Below are 21,828 nucleotides of genomic sequence, written 5' to 3' on the forward strand. Positions count from 1 at the left end.
ACTAGTACATACAGTCAGGTAGTTTGTTCCACAATCTTCACTGTATCAAATCCATCAGACAAAAACTGATAGTTCCTCCATAAATTTTACAATAATTTACCTAAAAAATTTTTAAAAAAAATAAGAATCCATTAACCAATCACGATCCTACCAGAGAACTGCCCTCAGAGAGGCTGTCTAAATGCACTCTTTCTTTATGAATAGCATCTGCAGGCTATGCTTCTCAATCCAGAACTACTATTGCACAAAACATTACTGCCATTTTTTTCCATAATTTTTTTTAAAAAAGAAAACAGGAAGATAAAATATATGCTTTCATATATAATAGGAAAATAAATGGAGTCATAATGGTATCATTAATTCCATACTTGTCATGTTCTTTGATAATAACACGTACCTATGTCACCATAACAATAGCTCAACACAGTTAATGCAGTTGTCATCAGCCCTTGCCATCTTGTCGCCTGTTAAAATATGTAAAGCTATGCTTCCCAAGAAACTGCATAAGTTTTTCCTCGACAACAGTAGCCATCATAATGGACCAAATCATGGATTGCTAGAAGAAATATAATGAAAAGGGTTCTTCAATAACACCTTCTGATGTATTCAATTATTAGACTGCCTCAAAAGATATGGAACTTTACAAATGCAAGATGTCAGCCAATATCTACATGCAACTACACATACAAAAGCAAAGAAAGAGACAGGAAATAAAAACCTAATGACTAAAATAAAAAAGAACTTGAGAGATGATTATACAAGAAGCTCATCAGCTTGTAAAACTGGTAAGACCCTTCATTCAGTTACTAAAGCACTCCAATGATCTCGACATCAGTGATCTACCTTCTCAAAAAACAATAAAAAGCTAAACAGAGTAGGATTGAAGTTCATAACATAAAGAACAGCAACCCCACCACTTGATTTTTTCCTAACCAGTTTGAGCAGAAGAGACAGCAGCTGGGAGGGCATCTTCTAGTGTAACCCTGGCACCCATAGATCCCTCAGAGGCAGAGGTAGGTCTTTCAGTACAAGTGCCTTCTTTGTTACCCTCATCCACACGAACAACTTGAGCAAAGCTCTTAGACATCTGCCTGACGAAATCATCGGAATACGTAACAGCATTTCTATGATCAGTTTCTCCAATTACTCCTACAGTCATCAGGCTAGCTTGCTGTCTTGACTTCCTTTCTTGCAAGGCTTTCTGCCGATCTTCATAGTAATCAAAATCATCTAGGATTGATAAATCAGTTTCATAATTTTTGAAAATGTTCAACATCTCAATTCCCTGCTCCAATTTTACCTGCAAACGTTTTATGTTAGGCTATAGGAAGCAAAATAATGGTCATTTGTAGAAGCAATTAGACATATCAAAAGAAACCATTGTGCTACTATAAGAGTAAATTATACATAACTTCAGCAATGACATCTAATTTAGACGTGGGGGATGAAACGGATCATTGGGTAAACAGATTACATATAAATTAAGGTTTCAGAATATGATTTGAAATCTCAGAAACTAGGGACCGTTTGAGCAGATAATTCCAATATGGTTATAAAAACAGGTTTTAGCCAGGCAATGCATATGTGAATGAGAGATCTGTTGGGAACCAAAAGTCCTGGTTGCATGAGTATCACCTCAATGCACAGGTTCCCTAGGATCAAAATATAGGACTACTCATTAACTTAAGAGTTTTTCCAGTGGTGAGTACAAGGACCAAAGCTCTTACCAGAAAAAAATAACTAACTAGTTCACAAAAATTCAAGTTAACTAGGTAATGAAAGTTGGAGCTGCAATTACAAGAGAGGGAAGCTAAACACCTAGGCGTATCTTCAGAAACAATGATCATGTGTGACTACATAGCCCCTAAATTGTTAGGAAAACAAGAAGTGTTTGATTGCTCCCAGAAGCTCAAATAAATTCATACCTCCTGAGTATCACGGCTGTTGGTCACAGGCTTATTGTCATTATTTTCAATTACAATATGACGAAATTGGCTATTTGGGACATCTTTAATAATATGCCACTTGACTGGGAAATGTCCACTCCATTTATCTTGCTGCCAGTAATCCACACTCTTTTCAAAATCAACAAGCCCAACCATTTCAGCCACCCCACAGAACTGAGCACTAGCATTCACCTGCATTTTTAATTGCATCATAAAGCTGCAAAGAAACTACAAGGAAAAGAAAATACAAAAAAAAAAAAAAATGGAAGCACTGAAGCACAACAACAAAAGCAAATATGTACTCCAACAAGCAGCAAAATATTTCTTTTTAAACAATAAATACAAACAGTTCAACAGTTCTACTGAGAAGGTTAAACAAGTGATTTCTGCTCAAGGGAAGCAAATAAAGAGAACACAGGGGTCCAGTTAAACATGCAAAGAGACCATTTAATGCCTTATCGTCCTGAGTTGAAGCCATGATTGCTATATTTGGTAGAACTCACTATTCCCTCACAGAAACCAGCTTCTTGGGAAATGCAAGTGTCATTATCAAGGCATCAGAAAATTACCAATGATGACAATGGGCAAAACAACACCCTAGACAAAGAAAAAAAAATAGTGTTGACACATGTTTATAAAATAAATTATCCTTCAAAAGTAACGAATTTGAATATAGAATTCTACGAAACAATATAAGTCGCCATCCGATAAACCATTGATGATTAAAGCACAAATCAACACCTCAAACTGAGGTAAAGCATATATTGCCCACATATATTTTCTCAAAAAATTATCATTCAGAAATGAATATTAAAATAAAACTATTGGACATCATAATCTATGAAACAATTCAACATGATAACCATATGACTAGTCAATGAGACTTGGTCCATTCAAAAGTAATCCAATAAACGCAAAACTAATGCAAGTCCCACTTGTGTCACCCCATTCTAAGGATTTAACTAATCTCCATACCAACGTCATTTCAAATGTTCACATAAATATTATTTTTTTCCAAGTGGTATTCTTGTCCTAGTCGAGGTTAAAGTATTTACCGAAAAGCAGAGAAAAATTGGGTTTGACTCTTGCTTCTCTTTAGCTTCACGATAAGCAGAATCTAACTTTTTATTCCCATTTGGTGTGCTGGCCCAGACACCGTACTTGATGCTCTTGTGAACATTATCTTCACTATATGACTTGATGATGAAAAACTTAGCATCTTTGTATTCAGTGACAAAATCTGGCTGGTTGTATGACTCATCGAGAATCTTGATTTTAGCCTTGCTAATTTTGTTACTATCCACAGAAGATCCCTGTTCAGTCATATGACTCTTAGGCTTTGAAGCCCTTGGTCCCCTGTTTTGCTCACTAAGTATATCAAGATTACCATTACCACACAGAGAGTCATTATCCCTCCCATGTTTGTCAAGGGAAACCCATCCCCGATTGTTCATTCCCAACATAGGAATAGGTGCACTACCAAAACTGGAGCCCCGGTTAAAACCACTATGCAAATAGCCTCTATTGTAGGAGTTCAAACCAGATCCAAACTCAAAGAATGATCTTTGTTGCTGGGATGCCTGAAGAAATTAGACTTAATTGTCAGCATTAAAATAATAGTAATAGCATATTACTTGAAATAAATGAATATTGTTACAGGATGATTAAATTAAATAATTTAAAAAACATGATAAGATACTGGAAGCAGAACCAACCATTGGAACATTCTGCCCAAAGGACCTAAACATGTCAAGTGGTTGTGGAGATACAGCAGGTGACACTGGAGTCAGAGGTGGTTGTCTGTCAGAGGGTTTTGACCAATCTGACCAAAGTCCTCCAGATTTCTGTCCATCAAAACCTTGCTGTAAACCATGGAAGCCAAGCGTACCAGGATTTCCAGGTATGCTGCCTCCACCGAAAGATCCCACAGGAGGAGGATAACCAGGTCGTGGTCCAAAAAGCATGTTATCATTTTGTTGGTCAGCACCCAGTAATGTGGTAAGCTCCGGTTGAGACACTGGAGTTGGTGAAGCAATATATGGCACACTAGGGGGAACCAACTGCTGATAATAAGGTGGCCCAGAGAATGGAAACTGCTGGGGTGAATACATGTTTGCATCTCCTCCTACAGGAGTAGTGACAGAGGAATATCGTCCATATGGCATTTGTGGACTGTAGCCATATCCAGTATGGAAGACAAGTGAAGGATTGTCATTGTAAACCCCCTAATATTATAAAAGATTAGACAAAATGTTTAATCTGTGGAAGAAATGAAAAAACATGTTAGAGGGAACATATACTGACAGATGATCCAAGTTCCAATCTTTCAACATTGACACATGGGGCATATTCATCCCATTCACCAGCGACATTATCATAACCTAGAGTCACAGAACAAATTAGCCATTGATCCCTTCAGTTATTTTTTACAAGCTATAAACAAATTAAATATAAGAATATTGCAATCAAATGCAAATGAGGTATAACCATCATGTTTAGACCACCTCTTACACACTTCATGACCAAGAAAACAGATGAAATTTTTGGTCAACCATCAAGAAAACCTTGTTGTTTCATGACCATAAATAAATTACTCTCCTTCAAAAGTAAGAGGAAAGCTAGATTCTTATTGGAAGAAACAAAAAGGTCTGATCAGGCTGAATTTCTTTGGCTTAACAGACCCAGAAATATGAAAGACTAACCTCTATAGTAGAAGCCCTGTGCCTGTGGTGCATAGATAGTAGGTGAATAAACAGAACGACCTCCACCTGTTAAAAAGGCTGATTGAGCAGCAGCCTCCCTTGAATATTCTCTAGTGGCAGCACCCAGGGAGGAAGTAGTTGAAATTGAGCTCCCTTTTTTGGCTGAGGGAGGCTAACAATAAATAAACAAAAGAAGGTAATCAATATAATGTTTTTCTTTCCCAAAAGGACTGACAGAGAAACAAATATAGAAACGAAGGGATTGTAGAGGACTCATAAACACCTGCTCCTTCCTGTTATCTGGATCTGCAGGTTGCTCTTCTGCATCCATGATCAGTATGCTCAGTGACTAAGTAGAGTCTCAAACACACGCAGTATAAATAATTGACCAACCAAAGCTATATTGTGGGAAAGGAAAACTTGAAGTAATGAATATGTGCACACAAATCCACACGTGAACACCCATGCACCCATGATAAATATAAGGGCATGAATAGATTTTAATGTGAGAGGTTGTAACTTATTGACTAACTAACCTAGTATTTTCTTGAAATTTTACAATGCCAAGATCAGAAAGATAAGGGACACAGCTAAGAAAACATATACAACACACTTATCAGCAAACAAACTCTATATGTAAGCATAATATTAAAAGATTCATCAAGCTTCTAGCAGCTGTCTGAGATGCCAAAAGAAGCAGAAGAAAGATTTTCTGAAATTTATTCAGTTAAAAAAAAAAAAGCAAAAATAAATCATAATTCCTCAACCAAATGTTTTCACTCTTTTCAAATTAACATATGCTCTTCTCAACATTCAATGATCTTTGGCGCAACAATTAAAATTTATTTTACTAAATAATATCTAAATTAAATTATCTCATCATGTACATAAAGGACGATGCCCTGTTTGCCTTCTTCCACATCTACAACCTCATTTCATGACAAGCTATTTCATCTAATGCACGGATACTATATCTGGTATTGACAAAATTCAAGAAACAGATTCACAAACAAAGAGATATTCTGGTTTAATTTTCCCATGAAAAACCTTTAAATTAAAACTCACAAAAATCCAAAATTTGCAATAATTATAGTCATATTGCAATATCCAGATCCCAGATCTCAACAGAGAGTCAAAGCCCCACTACCTCTTTAGTAATTTTACCAACAAAACGACCTCATAAGAATTCAAAATTAAGAGATCTTATAATACCAGCCTATATCACCTTATTTATATTAAGTTTTTTCACGGAAGTCAGAAAACAACCCAACACACAACCAAACACATTAATGGAATCAACGTGATGAGCCATTTGGTAAAGCAAAAGAAACCCACCAAAAAAGAGAATAAAAAATTTGAAGATCAAGATGGAAACACAGATAAGTACATATATAAAAAGAGATGATGGGATAGGCAGTTGAAAGTACCAGTGGTACGATCTGAAGTCTGTGATTGGGTTGCCGCCATATGCATCTAATTGAAGAAATGACTGTCTTAAAATTCTGGCACCAGAATCTAAACTAAAGACACACGATACCTTTCCATTTCCAATATATCCTCTCTCTCTCACTACTATTATTAATGTTAAGTTAATCCATGACAACTCCTATTCCTTCTGTATTCTTTATTTCTTGAATGGTAAAAATGGTAAATCCCAAAAACAACAGTGGTTGCAACCGACCACTGACCCTGAATATACTATGTTGTTTTGGCAATAAATAGCATCATGAGTGGCAGAGAGCAGATTCAACTATGATTGAATTGGTTTTTTTTTTTTTTTCTTATATTTTGGATTGAACAAATCACATTTATTTAAGATTGAATAAACTACAGTAAACAAGTAAAACCAGAGCCAATTTTAGCCAGTCGAGCTACCCCTGCCGCAATTGAATTGGTCATTTGTATGTGATGCACTGTTACATTTATATCCATATTTGTGTTTGGTGGAAGTTTAACTTACATTGATGTTTTGGGTATTTTTTATTGGTTTCAACAAAATATGGGCTAAAGGCCTTTGTTTCATATATACATCAATCAATGTGCTAAAGACAGAGTGATATACTTCAAGTCAAACCCAACTACATTGAAAATTCAGCCTGGTCTTCCCATCGTAGTCACTCTCTGCACGCAAAGAGATAACTAAAGAAACCAAACCCTATTTACAGTAATCCCTGTATGCCTACATAAATGAGAATTTCATGCAAAAGAAATAATTTTTGCATACCATAAACAATGAAAGTAAGGAGGGGTACTTCACAGGAGAAAAATAAAAAACAAACATAAATGGAGAATAGGAGATAACCGAGTGTTCTTTGATTAAAGCAGAGAGATCTGTGGGTATACCCATAATGCTAGAGTAATGAAAAAATAATAATAATAAACCAACCACTACTAAGTGATAGATGTTTTGATTGTTTTATAGAATAACATCGAATCAATTGGGGAGTGTCGGAAATAACGCAAAAAAGAAACTGACGCAATGTCAACATAATAATTAATATAAAAGAAAATATAATTTTTGGTTGCTTAAGTGGTAGTCAGAAATGACTAATGAGCAATTAAAAAAAATGCAGGTGACAGGCAAGGGCCATAGCTCAATCTTGGATTCCTCAGCACATTATCACTGGATACTTGTATTATTCTTGTTGCTTTGCCATGGCAAGATTCCTGTTTATCTATCTGTTTAGTCTTGAGTAAAGAAACAGACATGGTTATTACATCAAATAAGATCCCACCTTCCACGAAAAGAAGTTAGCGACATTCAGGTAAAAGACTGAAGTTGTCATTGTCTTTGCCGCAAGATATTACATGGCTTCGCTCATATAATAGAATTTATCTATGTTGTATTTTGGTTTGGCTTGCTGTGATATTCGGCAGGACAACAATGGGAATTTTATTATTTGTATTTGAGAACAGAACAATGATCTTTCAAAGGAAAAAAACAAGACTCTGATGATAGCTATGATCCCTTAAATTGATAAAATTCCTGGGACTACGCTTTGCTTCTTTCTTCATCCATTTGGCTCCTAGAAGGTTTTGCTCTTGATTGCAGCAGGAGAGTTTCATACTGGAGTGGAACAATGGCTTTTGGAATCAAAGAAATGGGTACTATAGTGGCAGTACTTGGTTTCAAAGCTTTCATGTTTGGAATTGTTGCAGAACGCAAAAAGGTTTCAGTCTGTTCTAAAACAATTTCATCGAGTTTCATTTACTTAAGTGGTTGAATTTCAACTTTTTTTACATTGATAATTCATTTTTAATGGTATATCTATAGCCTGCATCTGGAACTCCAACGGTTTTGGGAGAAGTTGTTACCTGCAAGTACCCATCAGATCCAACAGTCTATATTGGCTTCTTATCCATAATATCACTGACGGCAGCAGTGGTGATCGGTTTCTATGCCGTATTTCATTCTTACAAAGGCAAATCTGTTCCTCTTAATGCTCTCTTCAGGAACACTAAATTCTCAGTGTTTTTCAGCATAACTGTGTGAGTACTACTAGATATCACTTTTAACTCATCAATCCCTTGTTTAACTGTCTCTCAAGTAATTCAGATATGTTCCTTTGCTGTTGTTATGCGATCAGGTCGTTGTCCTTATTTGCTGAATTGATGCTGTTGTGGACAACAATTAGTGAGCTCAAACACTTGACTAACAACGTCCATCGCAACTTGGACACAACATGCCCCACAGCCAAGACCGGTCTTTTTGGTGGCGGCGCCCTCCTGGCTCTTGACGCTTCCCTCTTCTGGTTGTTATGCCTAATGATAGCTGAAAATGTGAGGGAAGACTACTTTGATGAAGAAGAGAACGATAAAGGTGAATATCGTCAGGCTCTCACCACAGATTATGCTGCAAGGGGCCAAGCTAATGTTGCTTAAGAATGTATTCAAGAGGCAAACACAAAGTGATTGAATGTTTCTTGAACCTAGCCCTTTAGATTGATTATTGCAAGGTGTAATTACTTTGGCACATTTGCTTCATCAACAGCTTCACATCTTTGAAACATTTTGCTTTCTATACCATACAAGGGAAAATTTTAGCCTCGCATAATTGCTTCATTGAATTAAAAAAAATTGCTCATATTAGCCTCACCTAAGAGCCTTGCAAAACTTGTGCAACAAAATATGTAATATGATTCAATACAACCAGGATAATATGGCAAAATATGTATTAAGTCAAGATGCACAAACAAATTGTCTTTATCACTTATTTTTTATGTACTTCTGTGGAAAAAATCTGTACAAAGAAATGGGGTGAAGCCCCGACTGCTATGGTCTATTCAATCTAATGCATGAGTTTTGAACTAGCTACACTATCAATCAATTCATGGCCTTTGCTTTCAAGAGGGAAAAGCAATGTAGCAGTCCCCGACACAAAAATAACAATCTCAAACAAAACTATGGCTGCAATTTGATGACATCGTGAACTAGAGCAACTGCCACAAGAGGACATCACCATCCCACCAATTCTTCTTCTTCTTCTTCTTCTTCTTCTTCTTCTTCTTCAGGAGTTATACTATCTTCATCAAGACTTGTTATGATCAAACAACTAGTCTCTAGCTCACATTCCTGATCAGAAACAAGAGCACCAGAAGGAAGTGATGAGCCATTGATTTTTGCCATTTTCTCTAAAATATGACGTGCCTCAGCTGTTCTACCTTTCAAGCATATATACCTTGGTGATTCAGGAGTCACCCAAAAGAATAAAAGGAGAAGTAAAGAAGGGAGAGAGGAAAGTGCAAGTAGCCACCTCCAACCCTGTCTTGGCATAATAAGCTGCAAAGTAGACATCATAAGGATGAGTGTTCCTTCCAAATAATTTTTTTACAGTAAATTAGCATACTAAACAAGGGAAAATGTCATGTCATTTGAATTTCTCCAGATCATATACTTTGGCAACTAAATGTGAAAGACTAGACCATAAATGCAATAGTGCTGTCTTTCCTACCATAAGGTGCAAGTACAAAACACAACCAGGCCATGGTGGATGGCAAGATTGGACAACTTCACAGGTTGACCACATATTAATGACTGCTATCAAACACAGTGCTAACTGTAATGTATTTTAAAACCAATATCTCTCAAATGGGGAAATGATATTTGTAAAGGGTATAAGTCTCACTACATACCCCAATTGCAGAATTTAGAGACAGTTATAACATGCAAATGTCCAAAGAGAAAGGAAGAGATGGAAAAATAAAAAGGTTTAAGGAGAAAATCACTAAATTATTGAAACAATCCACATTAAGGAAATGGCTTCTACATGGTTTAATACGGCAAACAACTAATTAATAGCCTTGGTATTTAGGTGAGCAAGTTCCTGATCTTAGGACCCTAAGAATCTCGTAAATGACCTTTTTGAACAAGAAACAGCAAAAAGGTCAAACATCTCCAGATTCAACAGAGAAAATATCAAACAAAAAATAAAGGACAGTGAAGAAAATTAAAACTACAAAGGAAACAGTGAATTGCAAAAAAAAAAATTACAGATATCTAGGAAATCGCAAGTGTACCCATGCAAGTGCTGCCTCCAAGATTGTACCAACACTCCAGAAAGCTGAAAAAATAACCATCCAAACGCCTCTGTTTGAAGCAGGTATAAACTCTAGAAACTAAGATGAGAGTACAGGACCATCTCCGAAACCAAGACCAACCAAACAACGAAAGATGATCAAGAAATAATAAATTGGGGCAAAGCACTCAGAAAACCAGCTGTACTCAGAAGAGAAAAAGAAGAAGCAGAGTGATCAGATTCAAATAAGGTAGATAGAGAACTGCAGTAGAATGCTGCAAGAAAAAGCCATATCAAATTTAAAATCACTTAAAGAAGTAGCATAAGCATCCATAGTTACTAGAGCAAGGTGACATGATGTCCATTTCTTTTCAATACTAAAATTCCCCTATTCAACCATGTATTAGAAAAAAAAGAAGACTTGAAAGAAGTTCACAGGACCACTTATTTTAAATCTATGAGCATCGGCAGAAAACTTTTCACCAAGAGATTTTGCCTCAATTCACATCTGCAAGACCTACATTATAAGATTAATTCATTGAACGAACCAGGAAGAGCAGAGATTAGTCCCATCTAAGGACCTCCTTTAATTCTATTTCAATAAACACTGTGTTGACTAATCCTAAAGGAGTAAATTTAAAGTCCATTTTGTTTCTCACTTTCCAGTATAGTAGGTTTTATATCTCAAAAGTCATATTTTCCAGGCCAAAAAGGAAAGAAGCAGAAAACCATTTCTTCTTCGGGAGCAAAAGTTAAGATGGAATAAACTGGTCATTATTTAACCACTAGAGAATCGTCTTCTAGCACGGTAAAAGAAAGCAACTTGTCACTAGTTTCATTTCACCAAGACAAATAAATATGTACTCCCTATAAATATGAGTGACACAATCAATATTGAAAAATTCCTCAAAACACTGGAGGCGGATTTAGAGAAGCAGACGCCAATGCTGATTCAAAAAAAGACTGCAAACAATAATTGAAAAAATGATGAAGGGCACACCTTCTTCCATAATTGTCTGACATGATGCCTGATGAATAAGCTCCAACTAGCATTCCAGCAAAAACAACACTAGTTATGAGACTCTCTTGCTTAGGAGAAAGACCCCATAAGGACGGAACTGCAGGTCCTACAAAAGATAGGAGCATCATCTCCATCACTTCCAAAATCATTCCCACACCAGCATAAGCGAGCATACAAGCTTGAAATTTCCCAAATCCCATTTTCGTAAGAGCTTTATCCACTGTATATCTGAAGTTTTCTTCTTGATTTTGAATTCCCATCTAAAATCAAAGAGATAGAATAACTTAAATTCTATAAATCCTCATTGCGTGTAACCAATTGCTTAAAGCATTAATAATTCAGAAGTTTCTACATGATTTTCCCGAAGAACTCAGATTAATACTTCACCGCATATTATCAGTTGCTTTGTATCTCCATTTAAAATGCAGACACAAGACACTGGTCTAAGTCTTAAGTCAGGATACATAGTTCAAAAAATCTAAACTTCATTTAAGCTAGATGTGAAAATAAATTACCCTAATGACTAGATAAAACTCTTTTGAGCCTCTAAGAAGTTTAGGAGCTTGAACAAAATGTTTAATTTAAAGTAAAGAATGGTGAAACATTCAATGATATTTATCCTGATGTTGTTACATGTAGAGAGTTCCATTCTTAGTGTGAAATGTGTTCTTCACTAACATCAAATTCCAATGCTATTTGGATTGATTTACTTCTTCACTTGCACATCCTTTCTGTTTACAAATCATGTAGCCAAATGACAATGTAAGAAAAGCATATATATATATATATATATATATATATATATATACACACACACCAATTCAGATAAATGCATAATCAGAAATACAGCATGTCCCTGAAAGGAACGAAAGTATGAATATTGCGAGTATAATATTAAAAAAAAAAAGTAAATAATATGAGGGTTTAATCAAGAAACCAGAATTGAACATGAAAATACCGTACAGAATCAAAATAGATCCCACCAAACACAGAGGAGCATAATAGAATGCAAGCATTAACGTAAAAGAAGCAAGAAAGAAGTGCATATGAATGAAAATGAAGGACGAACCTTTGGTATAAATTAAAATGAAACGAGCAAATGTGGATCTTCTTCTAGTTGCTTTCTTCGTCCGTCCTCATTCTTATGGTTTACTTTTGAATGTTGTGCTTACACAGGACAAAAAGTCAACCTAAATGGTTAAAGTTCATTGGTTCTTAACTAGGAGTGGCGTCACAGGGATAAATTTCCCTTACGAAAGTTATATGAAAACGCCTCTTGTGAGCACTGCATGGTCCTTCCGAAGTTCCTATCATTTTAACACTCTTTATACTTGGCAAGTCCAATTATTTTGTGCTTAATATAAAGGAAATACAAGTTACAACATCAATTTCACAAACACAACTGCTACATATAGAACACGTGTGCCCACACGACGCACCATTCCACCTTTGAAATGTAAGGGTGTGATAAACCTCCTCCACCAGAAGAACTCAACTTCCTTGTTAAAAGCTCTTGGATCTGCTCCAAGTCTTCCTATGCCAAATCTAGTTGGTCAACAGTTCAACCAGAGATTTGACCACAAACCTGCCACTTTCACTCTCTAAAACTCTGTTTTCTGCAGCCGTAGTTGTCGAGCATCTTTCTAGAGTTTCCGGTCAAACTTTAACAAATAAATGTTCATACCTGTTTTTGCCTTATTAACTCTAAATGTTCAACCTATTTCTAAAACCATTGTACCTGCATTTGCTTCTAATGTAGAACAAGCCAAAATTTGAACTACATTATTAACGCCAACCTCTTCAATAACTCCATCTTGAAGCAAATGCAGGGCATCAACATCACTAATGGCCACAGAAACATCAGATTATCTGAGATATGTTTGCTTCATTTTGCTTTTGAAGCAGAAGCAAATTTTCTTTCATTCAGATATCTAAAATGACGAGATTGGACAAAATCAACAAAATCTCAATTCAATCACAAATTTACACCAAATTCAATATATGTACAATACAAGTATTAAGTTTTTTCTGAAGATGATACAGATAAACTATTAAAACTAATTAAGGGCCTGAAGCTATCACAGCACAGGATTTTCAACCTTTTCATCATCTAAAGCTGATTCTGGCTCGTCTTCGAGACAAATCCTTTTGGCATCTGGCTTTGATTCACTACTGTCCGTAGCTTTATGCTTTGATGGTAGAGCTGATGACAAGTCTGTTTTAGACTCATCTGGCTGGTCAGGCAAGCCACTAACTGATGGAGAAGAAGGCTGCACCTCAGAATCTTTGATTGGATTGGTAATTGATGACAAACTTTGAGGAGGAACCAGCACACTGCCGGCTTTCTGCTGTTCCTCCAAGATCTTCTGTAAGTACCTTGCATGTTCCTCTATGCGCAATTGAAGAGCCCTTTGTACCTGCATGAAGGACATGCAAATAGCAGAACCATTACAACCACAAAAAAATTACAACATGGAGACAGAAACTTCCAAGCTTAGCATAAATGATGATAAGTGGATTATTAAGGGTTAATGGCGCCAAGATTTATTAGTGTAGGTTGAAGAATCATTCAATTCATCCTTCACAACTCAGTACAAATGATGTTACATTAAGAAGGCATTTGGTTGGAGCATATAAAATTATTATGATAATTTATCTTCTATTACTGACATTACTTTATTTGTTTTGTCAGATAATAAAATATTTCAGTAATCTTCTGTTATCAGTGGTAATATAACAGGTAATCTAATTACAACTCTCACATTAAATATTTAAAGATTAATAATTTTATCTTTATTTATTAATTTTTATAGCAAAAATACCTTATTTTCAATTAATATAACATGGAAAATAGTTTTAAATAATAATACCCATGGCATTTTTGTAAAATAATATCTTAATATTTTTTTATTACCTTCAACCAAACACAATAATTATTTATATCTATCAATTTTTCTCAAATATAGTAATAATTTATACCCAACAATCTTCAAAGGAATCTATCTTTGTGGTAATTTTTCATTTTTGGTAATAATAACATTACACCAACCAAACAAACCCTAAGCATTAAATATACCTCAAGCTGTTCATGCAGCTGTTTCTGAACTTCCATTTGCATGCGCAAGGCCTCAGTGATTTGTATGCTTCTGCAACAAGAAAGATAAAAATTATAGCTAAACATCATATGATGCAACAAAACAAGGAAATGTTTTCTGGTCTAGACTGTAAATTTACAATGACACTGACCCTTTCTTCCGTCCATCACAATCATTGCTGCTTAAAGTTGCTCTATTTTCTTCAGAGCTACAAGTCTTCTTTTCTGTAGAACAAAAGGGCAGATCAAATGTAAGCAACTTGCAAAGGGCAATTAACCTAAACCTAAAAATCAACAAACTTCAAACACATACAAAGACACAAACAGCAGTAGGGAGACGGATGGGGCCAATCTTAGCAACCAAAAACTGAAACATGTCAGCATCATAAACCATATGTATCAACATTTAGCCCCTTTAAATAAGCACCTTTTACCACTTGATGCAGAATCTCTAATGCAACATCTTGTTTATTTTCACCATATAAATATTTTCTTCCCAATCTAAGGTTTGGTCCCCTCAATTTGCAATCAGCCAATTGTTTATTTACTTATCTCAATGCTAGGAGAAGTCAGATCCCAACCAGATCTGCCAAACCTCTCAACTCATTCTCATAGAATTTATGCCAATAGCTCTCACAAACATCATCATGACATTATGATCTATTCAGCTTGCAACAGACACTTGTACAACTTCCAATAAACCAGCTAAGAGCCAGAAGAAAAGTTTGTCTAGCCAACAAACATCCCATAAAATGCACGTGACTGTTATGAAAATATGAACATGAAGGAATCAACAATCAAGAATAAAGAATTTGATGAATCAGCAATTATCAATATCAATATGGACAAGTCTAAGAAAACATTAGCGTCCAATACACAATTAAAATTTGAAGGAAACAGCTAAGTTGATCTAGAAACTAACTACAAACTCAGAACTTTAACCAGATTGTACAGATAAAAACATAACATAAGTTCTCAAAAATGAACAACTCAGATATAAACATTCACTAGCATAATGATTCTAATAAAATGCTTATGATTATGTAGAAGGCTTAAAGCATCAATTCTCTTTCATGATGCTTTCATTACCTTCCTTTTTCTCGGGCATATACTTAGCAAGTCGGTATTTCTGCAAAAGATGTACAAATGAAGATGTAAGTTTAGATAGAGTAATAGCTAATTCAACAAGTACACTTAATTTACTAATAACTTCATTGATTACCTGTAAGTGGCTTTTCACATGATAGATGGTCAAACCTTCTACATTCATGAGCTTCAACACACCTTTGGGAGTAGCCTCTGCATTTTAAGAAATCAATAAGCCTCTTTCAATTATTAAAACAATAAAACTATGTATACCTACTTTGGGTATACACTTGATATGGTCATTAGGCCAATTTGTTTACTCGAATGGACAACATACTTTCAGCTCCATCAAGTTTGTCAACAGCTGCCACAAAACACTCATGGAGCTCAGGGGTCCATCTCATTCTTGACTTATGTGCAGCAGCTGGACCAGGAGAGGAGTGACTTGAAAGCACAACAACAGGTGGTGCTGAAGGGACACAGCTCTGATTACATGCAAGTCCAGAGGAAGGTTTTGATGAAGACTGAGGTGTTTCATATATTTCCTGAATTAATAAACACACTAGTCAGTAAACGTCATGCAGCAATGCCCATGTACCAACATAACACAAAGGCAAACCAGCAGTGCCCAGGAGATGGGTCAAAATATACTTACATCAAGTCTGGGATTTTCTCCTTGGTCAGTTATAGCTATGTCAAGTTCATCAGACAAAAACTGAAGCTCCAAATGATCATTCAGAGCTAAACTGTCATCTGCATAAGTTACTCCATGAAAGCTACCATCTGAAATATCACCAGACAAATTAAAGAAATCTTTCATAAGAGATTCTGAGTGCTCTTCCTCATATGCATATGGGTTCGCTATATCCTCACTAAATAGCAATGGAGATTTTGTTGAGTCAACTGCAGAAACAGATTGATTGTATGAGGGAGGAGGTGGAAGAAATGGTAAATTCCCAAGTTGTCGATGGGTTTCAGAACTTGATGAAGATGATAGGTATAAACTGGTACAAAAAGCAGAAGCCCGTGAAAATGAGCTCTTTAAATGTTGAAGATGAGAACCAGGAGTCCCGGGGCTTTTCAGTCCAGGTGAGAAGCAATACTTGGAGGATTGGGACGTAGGTGATTGAATATGATTAGGAGAACTAAGAGATTGTTTTTGTATAAAAGGTGATGGATGTGGAGAGGAACAATCACCAGTAGATAGACTTTGCCCTCCTGATTCAACACTCAAAAACTTTTGAACCGGGGTCAAGGCACAAGAGGACTGTTTGACTCCCTTGTTAGATTCAGTTTGACTGGCAGAAATGAAACTATGATGGTTCATGGTCTTTGGTGACAGCTAAACTTGTTGAATGAAAAACTGCAAAATCTTGCAGAACGCCTTCAAAAAGAGAGAAATAAGGGTAAATTTGAGATATGGGGTCAGAGTTTGAGCCTTCAGTGAGTTGAGTGAACAGAAGCATAGTATTCAGGTTTATAACCAAGAGACACTCTTAAGAGTGCAAAACCAAAAAAAAATGTGTCAAACACTATCACAATGCCCATGCTAGAAAACTTTTCTTTCTTTGTTCAGGGATCAGCAACAATTTCTTTCACATCTCAACACCAAAGCTCTGCTTCAACACTACTTCAAAATAAATGAGTATTTCCACAACCTTCTCCCACTTCAGAAACAATGGCACTCACTCTCATCTGCTTAAAAAAATACAGGAGAAAACTCACAGACTCAGAGAGCAGAGGAACTCCATCATGGTATAAATAAAATCATCTTCTCAGGCACAATACCTGTAATAATGACATCTAGTACGTGATCAGCAATGTAGCATCAAGAAAAAAAATCAAATTAACATAATATCAACATAACCCTTAACTGGAGAAGCAAAACCCTTTTAGCAGCTCTACCAGTTATCTTACAGGTGATCCATTGGATAATAACACAAGAAATCAACTGCAAACAAATGAAAAAAGCATTTAATTATAATTTTTCTAAGCTACCAAGAAATGCTGTTAGTTCTCCCTTGCCCAGAAACTATCAGTGCCATTCTCAGCAGCCAGTTATAAGCACTCGAAGCATCTAAAAGCTTCAGTTGGCCACTGTAGAATCATTATACATCCTAAATTACAACTAAAACACAAACAAGAAGCTGTTCTTGAAAGAATTGATGGTTCCATACACGTAAGCTGATTTCAACAAAAAATAAGAACTATTCCCACATTCATAAGGACATTAGACGTGACAACAAAAAATCAGTTGTGCTTCCGGGCTCAGTGTCTTCAGCATCATTACTCATCACACATCAGAAAGCAAAATCAACTTTATTTATTTTTTGCACTCTCTTATTTATTCTTTAAATCAAAAACACCAAATACAATACTAAAAGGCAATTTAGTAATCACAGAAGCAGAATCATATATCATCTCCATTGAAACAAACAATACAATTATCTCCATTTATAGAATTCCAGAATCTCATGGACCTCTTCACATGGATATATACAATACACACAACAAGGGAACCCATACAAGCTTCATAAGTCTTAAAACACAGCCCAGTAAATTTGAATATTTAAAGACTTATCTATACTATGTATAACGAGTTTGAGTCAACATAACTTTGCCAATTCCTGAACCATTTAAAATCCATCTAAATTACATATTTCAAAATAATAATAAGTAAGCCATTTTTTAGTCTAAAAAGCAGTTAAAGCACAGCAAAATTCAGAGGAAGAAAAAGAAGAAGAACCTGAGAGGAGAGGAAGAGTAAAGGGCGCAGTGTTGCTGAAAGATAAGATGAGATATTGTTTGACGAAAAGGGTAAAGCTTCAAAGTCGGAAGACGAAAACTAACAAGTTTTTGGCTATGGTTAATTCGGCAAATAAGACTATAAGAGTATAGCTAGCTTTGGAATTAGAGATTATGATTTTGGCTGCGGTCTTAGACGAACCCATGACGTTTAGATTCATTTTGTCATGTTTTTCCACACGCGCTTCCCCAAAGGCGGTGCTTTACACGTTCCAATTAAATTTAGATCATTCCAAATTTGACTCACCTTGCACTGCTTCGACGTTCGTGTTTTACTGCCTCACCAACTCCGTCATTATCTATGGCATGGATAAAATCATATTTGGTCAAAATATTTAAACGCAAGTGATAAAAATATTTATTTAAAATTTATTATTTATATTTATAAATATTTTTAATATTTTTTAAATTAAATTAAATTATATAATTTAATCGATTAAATTATAAATTAATTTATAATCTAATATTATATATATTAATTTATTCAAAATTTGACCGAATTTATTAAATTCATTAAATCAAAAAAAATTTTTTAAATCAATCATTTATAATTAATTTTTTTCTTTATCTATAAAATAAAGTGACAATTATTTAATTAACATCTTTAAAATAAAATTATGTCTAATATGTTTAATGTTTAAAATATGTAGTAAATATTTAATATTATTTAAAATATATATAATAATTTGATAATAAATTCAATTGGTTAATTGTCTAATTAAACTGTGAACTAGTAAAATGATCGGTTCAGCTTTAAAAACACTGATATTTTCTTCATTTTAATATAATTTTTAATATTTTATTTATGTTTTTTTATATAACTAAAAATTTTATTTGATTTTATCAAAAAAATAAATTTAAAATATAGTGATCAAATTTATAATCATTATATTAAAATTTATTATTTTATAATATTTTATTATTTGATTTTAAGTTAATAAAAAATTATATTATTCAAACTCTAACATTTTTGATAAAAAATTATTTTTACATTTTATCTTGAAACGTATGAAAAATATATAATAAATAATAGGGTCTGGGGTCTGTGTTGTTTTACACTCCAGTAAAATTTTCGTATTTATTTGATGGTAAATTAAATTGACTAATTTATTAATTAAAAAAATAGGGAGGGAGGATGTGAGAGTGGGGGTGTGGGTGGGGTAAGAGTTCAATAATTTTTTTTCGATTTGAATTCTAACTTCCATCGTCCTGATGTCATAATTTATACCCCACCTTCTTTTTTATAATAATTGTATTTTCCATTATCAACGGCTTAAGCCTGCCTGGTGTAATCTCCAAAGAACCAGCCCTAATTTGGCCACTAATATATGCAATGATTGATGGCAAAAATGGTATAATCTGACTCAACTAATAATCAAACCAATAAGATTTTCATATTAGTCTGATTATACCTTCCACTATGGTCATGTCGCGTTATTGAACTTTCTTTTTTTTTTTCTTTTTAAGAAAATTTGGTTAAGTAAAGTAAATACTAAAATAACATTTTTGTTGTTCTAAACGAATAATTTGAATAATAATAGAGAAAATTTTAAGTATAAGAGAATAATAATTTAATTTTTTCTGATGATATTTCAAAATTAAATTTTTGATTTATTAATATAGTAATTATAAGATCAATCACTGTATTCAGAGTTTTATATATTTGAAGTAATCAAGTTTATCTCAAAAAAATAGTTCAATTCATGAAAAGTTTTCTCATTACAATATATATATATATATATATATATAAAATCCTTTTGTATTTGTATACTCTTGTATTCAAAGGACAAAAGAAAATAATATTTGTGTTATTACACAACAAATTCACACCCAAGTCCCTATATATTTAATCCATGCTCTTTCAGTTTGCAATGTTAGCAGATAAAGATGGGTTGTGATTAAACAAATTATAGAACTACCAAAATTCATTTTTTCCATTGCCTCACGATAATAAGACTCTTAGCCATCGTCTGATTCATATTACATGTAAATGGTGTTGTCTAATTATTTCTCGTATTACTAGTCATTCAATATGAAATGATTAAATGTCTCTTTGGTACAATTATCTTGTATATTTGTAAGGAAAAGTTTGATTGTACAATAATTGTCCCTAAGTTTTTAAAATTTCAGGCTTTAAAAACTCTTTACTTCCTAAACAGATAAACAACAAGTGGACAATCATAATCCCTACTCATAAAATGTTCCTTTCACTTTGCATTTAATGCTCTAGATGCAAATATTATACGCTATTATAATAATTCAGATATTCATGATTTTTTTTTAGACAACGACTGGATAAGCCTGTAGATAAATTACACATGTCACCAACCTAACTTAGGCAACTAAAATTATTTCTCACTTAATCCTGACTTGTATATAAATACCATTTTGAAAATTATCTTCCAGTTTGTTTACTATAAATTTTAACAAGTCTTTAAATTTCTTTTATAAACATTAGAAATTTCACCAAGCTAAGCCTTCAAGACTTTAGAATTCTCAAAATCATTGTCGGTTTTCTCAATTTTTTTTTCAAATGAATACCATTGGAGTATTCTTTGTTTTCAAACGAGAACAATACTAGAGTATTCTAAGTATGGTATCTACAAAGTAAATCTCTATGAACCTATATTTTGTATTTCCTTATTGCATTCATTTCTAAATATTATCTTGGGTAAATCTCTAGCCACTAGTGAAGCTTATAAGTAAGGTTACTTCTTGAACTTGTTGTCAATAGTTAGTAGAACTCGCAGTTTGAACCGATAATTGCTTGTATTTTTGTTTCTAGATTTCATTGAAGAGTTTTGTCAACAATAAAAGTCCAACTCCACCCAACTAGCTCAGAGGCTTCCTCATCAAGGACAGATTTAAAGGTTCATTTTTTGAGTTGTCAGAGTTTCTTTATTAAGAGAATTGACCTATTGGCTAAAATAGAACTAGTCAAAGTTATGTATAAAATATATCTCAAATGGGCTAAACACAACCGAAAAAAGTTAAGGAAATAGGGTTTTTGTAGAAAGTAAACTCTTTATGATCTAGTTTAAATTATAAGAATATCATGTATATCAAAGACATCGAACAGTACTCCTCGATTAGGATTGTATACTTTGAGCATATCAAAGATTGTTATTACGTCTCCGTCGAACTATAGGAATGAACAGATTATCTGTATTACACAAACCTTTTTAAATGAATTGAGTTGTTAAAAACCATCATGTAGTGTGGAGTGATGCTTCCCTGCACACATTCGTATTGGCAATGCTCAAATACATTAGATTTGGTCCATTTGAGCTGTCACCTTATGCATTCGAGTGCATAATTGAGAAGCTTGTTGCATAAAGGAGCAAGGGCTAGGAGAGCCCGTTATGCAAGAGCTCATCTATGTCTACATGATGAAGGAGCATGCCTTGGGGGAGGGCTTCTTCTTCCTGTCAAAGTGAACAGAGAAGGAATTGAGGGCAAGTACCCATAGCAAGGATAATTTAGGTGATTGACTCAACAAGTTTTTCCTTTTCCTATCCTTACATCAACGGAAAATTTAGTATAACAAGTAAATGTAGCAGTTAGATCTACTTGTCATTTGTTTTTCCTTCTTTTTTTTATCTGATTCCAAACATGCTCACTCTGTTTACAATCAATCGCCCCAAAACCAAGCTCAAGCA

General features: G+C 34.3%; 3 protein-coding genes and 1 pseudogene across 4 annotated transcripts; 1 reads left to right on the top strand and 3 right to left on the bottom strand.

The window, feature by feature from the left end:
• Positions 1-568: 568 nt before the first annotated feature.
• LOC123225762 (YTH domain-containing protein ECT1-like) lies at positions 569-6,245 on the bottom strand. The gene is made up of 8 exons (XM_044649983.1): positions 6,076-6,245; positions 4,932-4,969; positions 4,649-4,820; positions 4,251-4,327; positions 3,662-4,171; positions 3,002-3,526; positions 1,926-2,138; positions 569-1,300 (listed from the first exon to the last, which is right to left on the bottom strand). The coding sequence occupies exons 1-8, from the start codon at positions 6,119-6,121 to the stop codon at positions 929-931; spliced, it is 1,953 nt and encodes a 650-aa protein (XP_044505918.1). The 5' UTR covers positions 6,122-6,245; the 3' UTR covers positions 569-928.
• A 1,483-nt stretch (positions 6,246-7,728) lies between these two features.
• Positions 7,729-8,595, top strand: LOC123226279. The gene is made up of 3 exons (XM_044650800.1): positions 7,729-7,818; positions 7,923-8,137; positions 8,236-8,595. The coding sequence occupies exons 1-3, from the start codon at positions 7,729-7,731 to the stop codon at positions 8,528-8,530; spliced, it is 600 nt and encodes a 199-aa protein (XP_044506735.1). The 3' UTR covers positions 8,531-8,595.
• Positions 8,596-8,866: 271 nt separating this feature from the next.
• Positions 8,867-11,444, bottom strand: LOC123226280 (annotated as a pseudogene).
• A 1,685-nt stretch (positions 11,445-13,129) lies between these two features.
• On the bottom strand, positions 13,130-18,290 carry LOC123224780 (myb family transcription factor PHL6-like). 2 transcript variants are annotated; one of them, XM_044648493.1, is made up of 9 exons: positions 18,111-18,290; positions 17,239-17,315; positions 16,020-17,152; positions 15,702-15,909; positions 15,501-15,577; positions 15,368-15,407; positions 14,431-14,503; positions 14,261-14,330; positions 13,130-13,601 (listed from the first exon to the last, which is right to left on the bottom strand). In XM_044648493.1, exons 3-9 carry the CDS (start codon positions 16,689-16,691, stop codon positions 13,263-13,265), a joined length of 1,479 nt encoding a protein of 492 aa, XP_044504428.1. In that variant the 5' UTR covers positions 16,692-17,152; positions 17,239-17,315; positions 18,111-18,290; the 3' UTR covers positions 13,130-13,262. The 2 variants fall into 2 exon arrangements, with proteins under 2 accessions (XP_044504428.1, XP_044504429.1); XM_044648494.1 differs by lacking the exon at positions 17,239-17,315.
• Between the last annotated feature and the right edge of the window lie 3,538 nt (positions 18,291-21,828).

The sequence above is a fragment of the Mangifera indica genome, chromosome 9, assembly GCF_011075055.1.
Source record: "Mangifera indica cultivar Alphonso chromosome 9, CATAS_Mindica_2.1, whole genome shotgun sequence".
NCBI classification, from domain to species: domain Eukaryota; kingdom Viridiplantae; phylum Streptophyta; class Magnoliopsida; order Sapindales; family Anacardiaceae; genus Mangifera; species Mangifera indica.

What these genes read in the sequence shown, in the direction of transcription:
- LOC123225762 (XM_044649983.1), bottom strand. Translation starts at nt 6,121, where the DNA reads ATGCATATGGCGGCAACCCAATCACAGACTTCAGATCGTACCACTG. An exon ending in GACTTCAGATCGTACCACTG is followed by an intron (nt 4,970 to 6,075) that starts GTACTTTCAACT and finishes TCATGGATGCAG; the next exon opens with AAGAGCAACCTGCAGATCCA. An exon ending in CAGATAACAGGAAGGAGCAG is followed by an intron (nt 4,821 to 4,931) that starts GTGTTTATGAGT and finishes ATTTATTGTTAG; the next exon opens with CCTCCCTCAGCCAAAAAAGG.
- LOC123226279 (XM_044650800.1), top strand. Translation starts at nt 7,729, where the DNA reads ATGGCTTTTGGAATCAAAGAAATGGGTACTATAGTGGCAGTACTTGGT. An exon ending in TTGTTGCAGAACGCAAAAAG is followed by an intron (nt 7,819 to 7,922) that starts GTTTCAGTCTGT and finishes GTATATCTATAG; the next exon opens with CCTGCATCTGGAACTCCAAC. An exon ending in GTGTTTTTCAGCATAACTGT is followed by an intron (nt 8,138 to 8,235) that starts GTGAGTACTACT and finishes TTATGCGATCAG; the next exon opens with GTCGTTGTCCTTATTTGCTG.
- LOC123224780 (XM_044648494.1), bottom strand. Translation starts at nt 16,691, where the DNA reads ATGAACCATCATAGTTTCATTTCTGCCAGTCAAACTGAATCTAACAAG. An exon ending in CAAACTTGATGGAGCTGAAA is followed by an intron (nt 15,578 to 15,701) that starts GTATGTTGTCCA and finishes CTTAAAATGCAG; the next exon opens with AGGCTACTCCCAAAGGTGTG. An exon ending in ATGTGAAAAGCCACTTACAG is followed by an intron (nt 15,408 to 15,500) that starts GTAATCAATGAA and finishes CATCTTTTGCAG; the next exon opens with AAATACCGACTTGCTAAGTA.